Genomic DNA, 12,049 nt, shown 5'->3' with positions numbered 1-12,049 from the left:
TTTGAGAGAAAGAGTTGGAGAGGCTGTTTTTTATTATTTGAAGGGAGATGAGGGATACAGGGAGGAATGCAGGAGGACAAGGGAATAGGATGTAGTTGATTACTGTGTTTTAATTTCCCTCTTATGCCTGGGGATAAACTGTCACACATATACACACATGCACACACACACACACATAAGTATGCAGACTCATGCACAGTTTTACGATTGAATTTGTCTTTAATTAAAGGCCAGAACAAGTTTTTTCACAGTTTGATTAAATGTAGAGCTGAAACAGAACAGAAAGTTACATGTTGAAGTTTTGTTGTGTGAAAGCTCAACTGTACTGCTGTTCAGTCTGGATGAAAAGATGCACATAAGCTCTTTATATGCATGCCTCTATGTATGCCTGTGTGTGTCTGACTACATTGTAACTCTTAGGATGAGATTGTGTAACTGCCCTGCGGCTACTCAGAACGAACAGGGACATTTGACTATTTCTTGAAGCTAGTTCCAAATGAATTGAGGTCCTCTAATCTCTGTTGCCTGGCTTCTTATTGGCATATTTCATTTCCTTCCCTCTGTGCTACTCTCTGGAAATAATATCAAAGTTCCATGTGAAGATTTAATGGGAAATCAAGCTTGAGACCTCCCAATTTGAAACAAATGAAAGCATGAAGCAGATCACTCTAACCATCATCCTGTGTCATCACAAGTAATTTCACATGTAAATACTATATATAAATGGGATATGTAAATGAGGAAAGATACTGAATGAACAAATACGTTCAACTCAACAAATGTTCAGATGTTAATATGCTATCTTAATTGGTCTCACACCCACCCAGTAAGCTCCTTTGACTTTGAATGTTAATAATTTTGTGGATTTAGATTCTCTCAAATCTCCCAGGCTCTTTCCTCCATCACACACTGTAGGCAAGAGGAAGCATGCCTGTCTATTAATCAGCATGCGCTGGGTAAAACAGATGTGATAAAATAGGCTGGTCAGTGCACTTAATGAGCTTAACGGCTATTAATTGCATTACAGACCTCAGCTAGGATGCAGAACTGTCCCTACTGTGGCGAGATAAGAGAGCAGGAGAAAGATTTGATTAAAGCCTCTATTTCAGGCAGTAAGATGCAGTTAAATGTACACACATATAGCTGGGTACACAAAGAAACCTACACACACACAAATAGTGTCAGTGTTGTGGTAGAGGTTCTGGCTCTTTTGGATGTTCTCCTGGGAAATCACATGGAATAAAATTAGACCTGAGGAATTCTGTCTCTATGTGAGTATGTGTTTGTGGGGAGTGTGTGTCAAAGAGATCTCTTCTCTTCTCTTCTGCTGTCTCGTCTCTTCTCTTCTCTTCTCTTCTCTTCTCTTCTCTTCTCTTCTCTTCTCTCTCGTCTCTTCTCCTCTCCTCTCCTCTCCTCTCCTCTCCTCCTTCTCTTCTCTTCTCCTCCTTCTCCTCTCTTCTCGTATCTTCTCCTCCTTCCCTCTCTTCTCTTCTCTTCTTCTCTATCCTCTTCTCCTCCCTCTCCTCTCCCTCTCCTCATCCTCTCCTCTGCCTCTCCTCTCTCTCCTCTCCTCGCCTCTCCTCTCCTCTCCTCTCCTCTCCTCTCCTCTCCTCTCCTCTTCCTCTCCTCTCCTCTCCTCTCCTCTCCTTCCATTTTGTTGTGTTAACTTTCCACTCATAACATTGCAGAAAAAGAGTGGAGTGACCGCCTGAGTAAAGTGTAACAGTAAGTTGCATCCATGGCACCAAATGTCCATGATCTGCTAATCCGCAGCTGGTCAAGGTGCAATGGGAAACTTTAATTTCATGTCTTCCAGCTTTATGGTGTTGGCAGAGTTCATTAAACACCTTTTCCATTTGGACTCAGCTGTTACAATTCATGTGAAATATGTGTTTATTAGTCTGTATTATTTACAGTGTTGTTAGTACACATGATATTTGTTTACTTGCCTCTCAGAACCACTGATTCAAGTCGGAATGAGCGACATGCTGTTTTGTGATTGAATTTAAATGAAGTGGAAACCACGTCCGTCCGACACAAACTGGCACTGTGCAGGTCTCGTTTTGGAGCGCAGCCATTGCTGATAATTCAGCACTGTGCCATCTTAACAGAAAAGACGCATATCTTACTCACACACACACACACACACACACACATAGATGTTTTGTTCAAAATACCTTCTTTCCAAATCTAAGCACCTCCTTTTCCAAATAAAAATGGGCTTTAAGCATGCACTATTCATAACAATTGCATATCTTTTTTCTATTATCTTTTGTTTATGTAGCTCGAAATCACAAGTTTGTCTTGTAGGGCTTTACAGCCTGAACACAGCATACAGTGTGTGTGTGTGTGTGTGTGTATGTGTGTGTGTGTGTGTGTGTAATTGTGTTGCAGGGGCACATAAACAGACTGAGTCTATAAGAATAAAAGAAAGTCATTTCACTTTAATATTCCTTATTCTCCCTTTGGTCATATTGATTTTATTTCAGTGCTGGCTCTCAGGTTAGAATATTGGAGGATTTCTATCCGCTGACATGCTGAAAACATAAGTAGCATCACTAAAAACTTCCTACCAGCATCTGTTCCCAGACAGACAAAGTTCAAACACATGCTATGAATATATTTTTTATCCTCCTTAACTCCCTCTCCATCCTCTCCGTCTCCCTCCAACATCAACCCTTCCCATTATTCACTCCTAAAAAGCAACAGCAACACAAATCTGTTTGTAAATGAGAGTTTCCTATCTCTGTGTGCTGTGTGATAAGAGTGTTAGATCCTGTGTTTTTGTGACTGTGTGCGCCTGTATATGTGGTTTCTGCTGTATTGATTGCGACTGGTACGTGGGGAAATGAGTATGAATCAGTGTAAAGGGGGAAGAACTGTAGACAATACACAAACATCAAAAATGGGCAAAATAATGAAAGAGACACCAAATGAGCCACATATCAATCTGAGACAGGAGGAGAGATTTATTTAAGCTCTCTCAATCCTCTTTCTTTTCTGATGCTGGTTTTCAATGTTTCTTTCCCCGTCTTGAGAATCCTAAATGATCCATGTACCAAATACTCTCCTCTTGTCAGAGTCTTAGTTTGAGCAGTGTTCTTGTCTGAGACAGAGCAACACTAGGAGGCATGTTTTGCTTACTGTTGTTTTGTGATCGTGTTTTCTAATTCCTTGTTCTCTTTGTGTTTTGTTTGTGCCCTGCAGAGTAATCACTTTGGACAATCAGCTGGTCGTCCTGGCAACCGCTGCAACAGATGCAGGGCGGTACCACGCAGAGGCGGTGAACGAGATGACAGGAGAGAATGTGACGAGTCCCGCCGTCTACCTGAGTATCTCAGGTAAAAATCACTCTGCCTGATTCCAAATGAGTTGGATGTGTAAGCAAACAACTCTGCTAATTACCAGTGTGTGCATTCAGGACATCATCAGCTCAGCCTGCAGTGAAACCATGCAGCATGTTTAAATCTCACAACAAAACAGAGTCCAATTCCATTATCAAATTTGACTGTGGATTTCTTGCTTCTTGCTCTTTGTTTGATTTTATTTCACCTCATTTCCAGCTTTGGAGGAACTTGATTAGGCGCTCTGTGTTATCACGGCCGCTGTGATTAAGACTCTTTCCTAAAGCATTTCTCTCTAGTTCCTTTATCCTAAGGTTTCCAACCTATCTCAGGGATAATGTATGCAATATTTTGAATATCATTCATTATCTTTACTACTTACTTCTATCTATTGAAGCTAGCTACTGACTGTGTGTGAAAAATATCTATTTACCTTATGATTAAAAACTACATCTATGTCTCGTCCTGTAACCAACTCATAAACCGTAAGGCTCAGTAGTTCATCTGGGACTCCATGATATAAATTTCTTGTAAAAATCTCCTGGGGCCTAGATTGTTATAAATGCAATTTTTGTGCCATATATTGATGTGCAAATTTTATGCTGGCAGCACTGAATTGTTGTTTTCTCCAGTTTTTACAAGCAAATTCTTATACACAAAATGATCTTAGCCACTGCTGAAGGAAGGGACTGCCTGTAGTGTTTATTTTGTGTCTTTGGAACTTACTCGTTGTAAGTGGTGTGACATTTGGCTCTTAGTGTTTGCATTCAAGCCACAGACACTGAGTCTTAAAATAGTCAACTCAAGCCTTTCTAAAAAAGACTGTGGAACTCATACAGATGTGTCCAGTCTGAGCAGAGAGCCCGCACCCCACAGCTGTCTTTACTAAAACTTGTGCATCCAGTTGACAAAATGCAGCTAGTTGACCATCAGAAACTTGGATTTATTCCCCTTAGAAATGAAGCTGACCTAGCAGCAACAGTCAAAAGCATTAAATCAGTGGTATTCTGAATGCAGTAACTAAAGTAACGCCTACAGATCATCCATCCATTATCTATACCCACTTATTCCTTAACCAGGGTCCCAGGGATCTGCTGGAGCCTATCCCAGCTCTCTTTGGGTGAAAAGCAGGGGTCCACCCTGGACAGGTCCTCAGTCCATCACAGGGCCACATAGAGACAAACAACCTCACACACTCACACTCACTCCTATGGGCAATTTAGAGTCACCAATCAACCTGACATACATGTTTTTGGACTGTGGGAGGAAACCAGAGTACCTGGAGAAAACCCACACAAGCACAGGGAGAACATGCAAACTCCACACAGAAAGGCCAGGTTGCGAACCCACGACCTTCTTGCTGTGAGGCAACAGAGTTAACCACTCATCCACCATGCTGCTCACCTACACCTACACCTTAGGGTGCTCACCTACAAATCATGTCACATCAAAATATCATTTAGGCTTTCCACAGATGCGGGGGTAGCTGCTTAAACAGGGTCAAGACTGAATCCGAAAATTAGCAGTAACATATCCCAGGTAACAGCAGTCCTGTGTTAATTAGTTTCGAAGTTCCATGTGGCAGCTGGTGTCAACAGAGAACTGGGTAGACCTAACTGTGAAATCAGAATGGTAAAAGTTCCCATGTCTTCCAACATTGTCACACACTCTTATGTTTGGCTCTCCAGCCATTGCAGTTGCCTGTGACCTCCCCCTCCCTCCCAACTGTTAAAGGCTGTCCAGTCTTTGAAGGTTTCAGGTCTTCTGCAGGTCACTGCACTGGAACTTGCAATGTTAAGAGCAGTCCTGTTGATTTGTTTGTGCATTTAAGGCTTAAATTATTCAAGCTTCCTTTTAATTAAAAAAAAGTCTAGAATTTTCCAAATTAATTTGCATTTGATTACCCATGTATGGCCATTGTGCTGCATGTATTCATTGTTTTTGGTTAGTAAATGGCAAGCAGCCATTTGTTCATTTGGAAGGAAATAGGCTGTGCTCACAGGAATTGCCAAGTTTGGTGTTTTTTATCCTCTCTCTGTGTTCCTGCCTCTGTCACAGCCTTTATCGCCGAAGAACTTTATCGCTATATCCTTCTCTCTATATCGTTTCTCCTTGGAGGCCAAAGGATAGACTCTACTGTCTAACAGTCTTTCAGCTGAAGTGTTCACTATGGTTAAATGAGGGAGGGAGCGCTCTGTCCCTTGTGGCTCTGTAGAGTTTTAATTAGATTCTCTTTACAGGGTCGTATCCTTTGGCATTCTTTGTCACAAATGCACACACACACACTGACACACACGCAATCACATAAATATACGTGCAGTACCTTGTTACAGCTGTCAGTGTGGAGTGCTCCCTGGGGTGTTTTTTAGGAATGGTAAGGGTATAGTTAGGCTTCACTGATCAGTCTTCGGCCATAAATGTCTGTGGGCACGCGTGTGTGTATTTGTCTCTGTTTATCAGTGTGTGTTTTCTACAATAAACATTTCCTGGGTAAATAGCCTTTGCTATAAAATATAAAGCATTATTTGTTATTCTGATTGGGAAGGAATAGAGTAAAGCGGAGTGTAATATAAATTGGAGGACAAACAAAAAGGCAAGACGTGAAATTGAAAAGACATCAGAGAACAGACGACACACACACATATATTGCTTCTAGGTTTTTGTCTTAGTCCTGTTGTAAACCTTAACGCCCCATTGGCTGGTGTAGGTAAGTTGGCTTCGGAAATAGAAAAGCTCTTATAAATTTGAATGTCGTCAGATTAAATGTGTCAGGCACATGGCCACACTGACCATAACCAGGTCTGACCCTTGATAGTAAGATGATAATGCTATAAAAATTGTTGTAGATTAGGAATTTGAATTTGGACTTCGATACATAGTTTTGGCTTTATGAATGACAATATTCTATGTTACACAGTTACACATCACACACAGTACAGCACTGATTACTCAGGATATATTAATGATATAGATTAGGCAGGTGATGTGCTTTCACAAAATCTGAAGAAAAAAGAATCAGTTTTGTGCAAATGAGTTCACCAGGTTAACTGACACAAGGAGTCATGTGAATTAACTCACAGAAATAGTATTTTTCTGTTCGCCTGTACCTCCTGTTTTATTTTGTTACATTTTCTGTCCTATTCTTCTCCCTCCATTTTCCTCCTCCCCTCTTTTCTCTTTTCCATTCCATTAAACAGCTTGCACAGGTTCTGAAGACAGAAGATCACAGCTGTCAGTCAAATTTTCTATTTCTAAAAATATTGTCTTTTTTTTCTGAAATTCACCAGAATAAATGAGATACCTATTTTCTATTCTCCCCTTTCTTACTTTCATTTGGCGTTGTGCTCAACAGCAACGAACAAAAGAGAGAAAGAGGCTTGGTGGAGAAAGACAGAAAAAAATTAATGGACTAAGTCAGACTGAGGATATGACCAGCAACTTGTTTTTGTCAGAACTGCTGGAAAAGACAAGTCTTTCTATGTTTCCTGCAAGCACACACACAAGCACGGGCGCCAGCAATTAAAATACAGTAACATTTGTGGGACCTTTTTGTCACGTTCATGCTGCAGCATAATGGACAGTCAGAATCTTTCTGGCTTATCCACCAAGTCTGTGAGAGCTGAGAAAAATGATGCACAGCAAACTGGATGACCTGCCTGCTTGACAGATCCATTATCTGCATGTCCCTGACCACTATCCTGTAACTGTGAACTAGGCTGCCGAAAATAAGAAGCACTAACTGTCATTCGTGGTTGAGCTGGAACAGCCACAATTGATAGCAGCTGAACAGCTTGGTGAGAGGTCACACACGGTAATCACTGCAAGTTCTGCCCGTCTCCCAAACAAACAGCTTCCAGAGCTTTTTATCAGTGCCGACAACATATGGCAATACAGAAGACTTCAGTCAGTCATCACTGCAGACGGAACATGGCAGATTGGACAGAAGTTGGAATTTAAATATACAAAGCAGAACACATACTGTATAGGGCGCCTGGATATCTAGACAACACAGCAAATCACATGAAGACAGCCTCTCCAGGGAGGCAGGGTCAGACTCAAGGTGCAGGTCTAGTCAATTAGTTACAGTACACATGTGTCTGATTCAGTGTGTGTGTTTACATTAGAGAAGTAGAGAATTCTAATAGCCTCAGGGTACTTCTGTTAGTGACAGAAGATGAGGATGCCTACTACAGTTAATTAAGCTCCATGTATACCTGCTATCGTCTCTCTTCCCCTTTCTCTGTTCAGTACACACACACACACACACCTCTACCTGTCAATCAAAACAGCAGTCGGTCTCCCTGTTGCCCAGAAGAATGTGTACGTGTGTGCGTGCTTCTTTTCATTTCGCACCACTGGAGGTCTTTGTAGAGTTTTACATCAGACCATTAGAGAAGCAAAATAGGCCTAAAGAGAGCATTCACTGGAGGGAGACTTACACGCACGCACATGCACATGCACATTAAAGGAAGCAGGCATAAATACATACATGCAACAGATACATGCCCAGAAATACTCAGCAAATCTGGACTTCATCAAAGACATGCACTTCACAGAATACAGTGAGACCAAAAGTGGATCTCACATATGGAACAACAGGAGAGCAGGAGAGAGGAAATGAGAAGGCAGACAGAGCAGACTGGAGAGAAGAACAGAGGACAGAATAAGAGAAAGAAGAGAGTGGGTAGGGGAACACATATATGCTGATATAATTACTGTAGCACTTTAATGCTGCCTCAGCTTTGTGTTAAATAGCTGATCAGCTGCTTCTATCTTTTCCTTAGAGAAGACAGTAATGTCACACTTGTTAATGGTTGTTGAACTACAGTACATGCATACATACTTCAGAAGCACTGCATACAGTCCTTAATTCTAAAATGTACTACAGTGATTTAGTATTTCACTTGCATAAAGTTGAGGGACTTGCAAGACATATTTTTAAACAAGATCGATGCAGTAGATATAGTGGTGTCCTGGCTTTTAGTCCCTAAATGCATTTAATAGCATCTTTTTGTCAGGCACCCACTCTCTCATAAATGCACACAATACCTATTCATAATACAGGCTTTCTCTTATAAATCTGTAGTCTCCAAATGCAAGCTGAGATCACCTTGGTGACATCACTGATTATTTCTCAGAATTGACAAAGTGCTTTCCACAAGAAGACTTTTTACTCCTTTCACAGACATAATAGCACTTCCCACTACTAGTCAACTGATCATGATGAATAGAATCTGTGGGGTTACCCTTTAAATTTGCTCTATTTACTGTATCTATTTAACTTCTGTATGCCAGAAGTCAATGCGGCTTCCTTGTAACAAAGTTTCCTGAGAAAAAGTTCCCATGAATACAAGAAGGATGGAATGAAGAATACAGAATAAATACAAAGGAGCCCAGAAATGCAAATGGAGCAAGAATATCTCAGGAGAGTGTTGTCAGTATAGCTCAAGGACGGACTTCCTCAGAGTGCATGAATGCATTGTAAAATAACCATATATCCTTTCATAACCTTAATCATTTTATGTTTATGTTTGGAAGGGTCTGGGAGTCTGAGGTTGATTACCTCGACTTGGTGATTGAAGGAGAATCTGTCTGAGTTTGATTACGCCTCCTGTCAGAGACTCCCCTGGTGCCTGCCGTTTTACATCACTCCATTTCTCTCGATTGTCCTCTTTTACCCCCTGCCGTCATCAAGTAGGGCTTGTTGCCCTGTGGCCCTGAGATGTGACGGAGTGGCCTTTGTCAGGAGTTGAAGAATAGCCTCCTGTAGCTGCTGACTTTGCTGACCTCAAGATAACCCAGATATACACACTGTCACATCTACACTTGGTATCTGTTGAGAAAGTACAGTGGAAGAAAAGAGAGAGAAAATGTTTTTCTTGGAAATTGTGAATCGCATATTGCACATGACAGAAAACTTACTGTTTCTTTTAAGAAAAATTTTAAGAATTCAGGGCTTGAAGTATTTGAGAAACACTGAAACCTGATCGTCTAAGTGTGTGTGCTTGGTAACGATATGTGTGTGTCTTTATGTCATTTGTTTTGTTTTTTTTGTTTTTTTTGTTTTGTTTTCTGTAATCGTCTCCCTTCCAGATGTTTCCTTTCCACATCACTGAGTCGTAAATGAGAGCCTGCCGTGGATCTTTCCATGCATGTGTGCGACTATGTGAGCGCCCGTGTGTGTGTGTGTTTGCTCCAGGTCCCATCCCAGTTGTTCTGTGGCGCGTCTAATTGGGGGTATTTTAGTGTCTCTGGAGAGAGTGAGTGTGTGATTGTGAGTTAAAATGTGTATGGTGTGTGTGCATGCGCTTGTTTGCATGTGGGTGTTAGTGCATTGTGGTGTCACAGACCCCGACACCTGCCAGCTCTCATTTAAAAGCTTAAACGTAGGATCAGAGAATGCCCTGTATTCCTGTGAGCCGCCAGGTTGTTTCCAGAGCTGTAGCTCTCATCATGAGCTCAAGATGATTTGCATTTTGTTGCATCATGCCTTGGTAGGCTTCAAGGAACACCATAGAAACCTTTTACCAGCATGACAACATAATGATCTGCTCTGATCTACATGAATCGACAGTCTGCAGCTTCTACTGTTGGTTAGGGAATATGTCCCAGGAGATTTTAGCCAAACCAGAGGGAAGAGCACAGATACACGGATGCTCTCTCAAATTTTTTAGGCTGGTGACCCCTAACAACAAAACAAATGCTAAATTGGAAGCAAGTGTTGCAACACCATCCCCTGATGCAAACACAGGTGTACGCACTGAACGGTGACACTAAATCTTTTTACTCCCTCTCCCTCTCAAATGACTGCTCTTAATTAATTACCGGCAGGCTCTATGACAATGTTTGGCAGCAGCTGCAAATATTCTAAATGGCTGAAAGATTTCACATATATCCTACACGTTAGACTTCTGTTCTTTCTGGTGTGTTTTGAACTACAGCAGTTCTCAGATCATAATAGCACATGAGAACTTGATTTTGGGAAAGATAGTTTTAAAAAGTGGTATTAATCAGGGTAATGACATTTTCAGAACTAATAATAAAAGACATTATGCTGAATGTGTGCAGCTGTAATCAGTTCAAAAAGAACAAAAATAAACTTGTTGTTTTGCTGTTTATTGGCTGTTACACACTGGAAGCAGCCAAAGTGCCTGTCCAACTAATATACTTGAGTTGATCTTAAAAACTGAGAACTGAGTTAAAGGAGCAATCAAATAGATTTGGGTATGCATACCAGTTTTGTTATTTTTGGACCCATAGTTAGTATTTTGAACAATGATTAATCATGCTATATATTGACCAAAATAATTCACTTGTTCTAGTTTCTCAGATGTGGTGGATTTGCAACTTATCTCTGTGTTACATCATTCTGAATCTTTGGGCTTTGGGCTGATGGTTGATCAGCACAAGACATTTGACTTTTTCACCAAGCAATCTGTGTTTTTGAGAAATACTGATGGACTTTGGGATTGATTTGTAAAGATGCAAATGTGGGAATGGTGGATGCAAGTAAGAGAATTGAATCTATTTTGCTATATAATGTTATTACCTTATCAAGAATTAAGTAAAGCATGTTGATGCGTTTGTAACTGAGCACCAAAGGCAGCATTGTTTAAATGTAACCCAGGTGTCATGTGGTGTTATGGCCATAGCACTAACACAGTTTTAGGGGAAGCAACAAGCAGGATTCAACCAGCACTGACTCCTGTTGTTTGTGCATCTTTTTCATTTAAGGAAACCAGACACAGTCCTTGCTACGGAAAACAGATTTTAAACAGTTTCTTTTGAAAACAGAGTTTGGAGACGAAAAGAAAACACCAGTTGTGCTTCAGACACTGCCGTGTGTGCAGACTTTTTTGTCAAATAACTCCACATTTTTTCATAGCAGCCCTCATTTTGCAACCATCTGTGATTGCTCTGAAATATCGCAAGGGTAGATGGATTAACTTGCAGGAAAGCTTCACTTTTCTTACTGTGGTTCAATAAGGACAGGAGCCTTTTGCAGTCAAAAGTGCATTGAGTCCTTAATATCAATCAGTCACTCTCCTTTATGTACATGTGTGGTGTTTCAAGTAACATCATAAAGCATATTTTCTTCACGTATTTTTTCATGTAGTATCAAGTTTCAACCGTCGGTTGTCTTGTTTTGTTGTTTTTATACTATAGATAACATAGATTGTGGATTATAGACTATGTAGTTAAATATATATATTCTATATATATATATATATATATATTTCTATATATTTCAATTATGTATTAGTTATTGATGTGTAAATCTGTAATAATGTAATTCTTTGTTTTATGTGAAGAATCTCTGCTTCAGCCCAAGTCAGGCCTTTTGAAGGAGAGAAGCCTGTATTCAAGTTGTTCAAAGGCTTGTTATGTAGATAATCATCCTTATCAGAACACTTAACAGAATCACTATAACCTTGTGCCTGCTGCCTGCTAGGTTAATTTGAAAGATCTAACCTTATGTGAAGACACATTAGGATTACAATGATCTCCCTTTGTAATAAAAGCCTGCTAATTTGAAGGCTACAGATGTGGAACATGCACGTTTGATACATTTTTATAAAGCATCCTGCCTAATGAATCTGTGCTTTGATTAATTCCTGCTCCAACTGCTGGTGTCTGGAATTATTATATTCAATATTTGAGTTGCAAAGGGTTCAGACTCCTCAGTGTTGATCCTAGTCTCTTTC

The 12,049-nt window shown here is 40.4% G+C and overlaps 1 protein-coding gene across 1 annotated transcript in view; it reads left to right on the top strand.

Moving 5' to 3' along the window:
- Nucleotides 1–12,049, top strand: part of LOC113128200 (protein sidekick-1) — a 204,195-nt gene that overhangs the window by 99,570 nt on the left and 92,576 nt on the right. Inside the window, exon 7 of the mRNA XM_026303327.1 lies at nucleotides 3,208–3,341. Coding sequence (XP_026159112.1) covers nucleotides 3,208–3,341 — 134 coding nt within the window. The remainder of the gene's footprint in view (nucleotides 1–3,207; nucleotides 3,342–12,049) is intronic.

This window comes from Mastacembelus armatus, chromosome 1, assembly GCF_900324485.2.
Source record: "Mastacembelus armatus chromosome 1, fMasArm1.2, whole genome shotgun sequence".
Classification (NCBI taxonomy): domain Eukaryota; kingdom Metazoa; phylum Chordata; class Actinopteri; order Synbranchiformes; family Mastacembelidae; genus Mastacembelus; species Mastacembelus armatus.
This window is presented reverse-complemented; position numbering and strand designations above follow the sequence as displayed.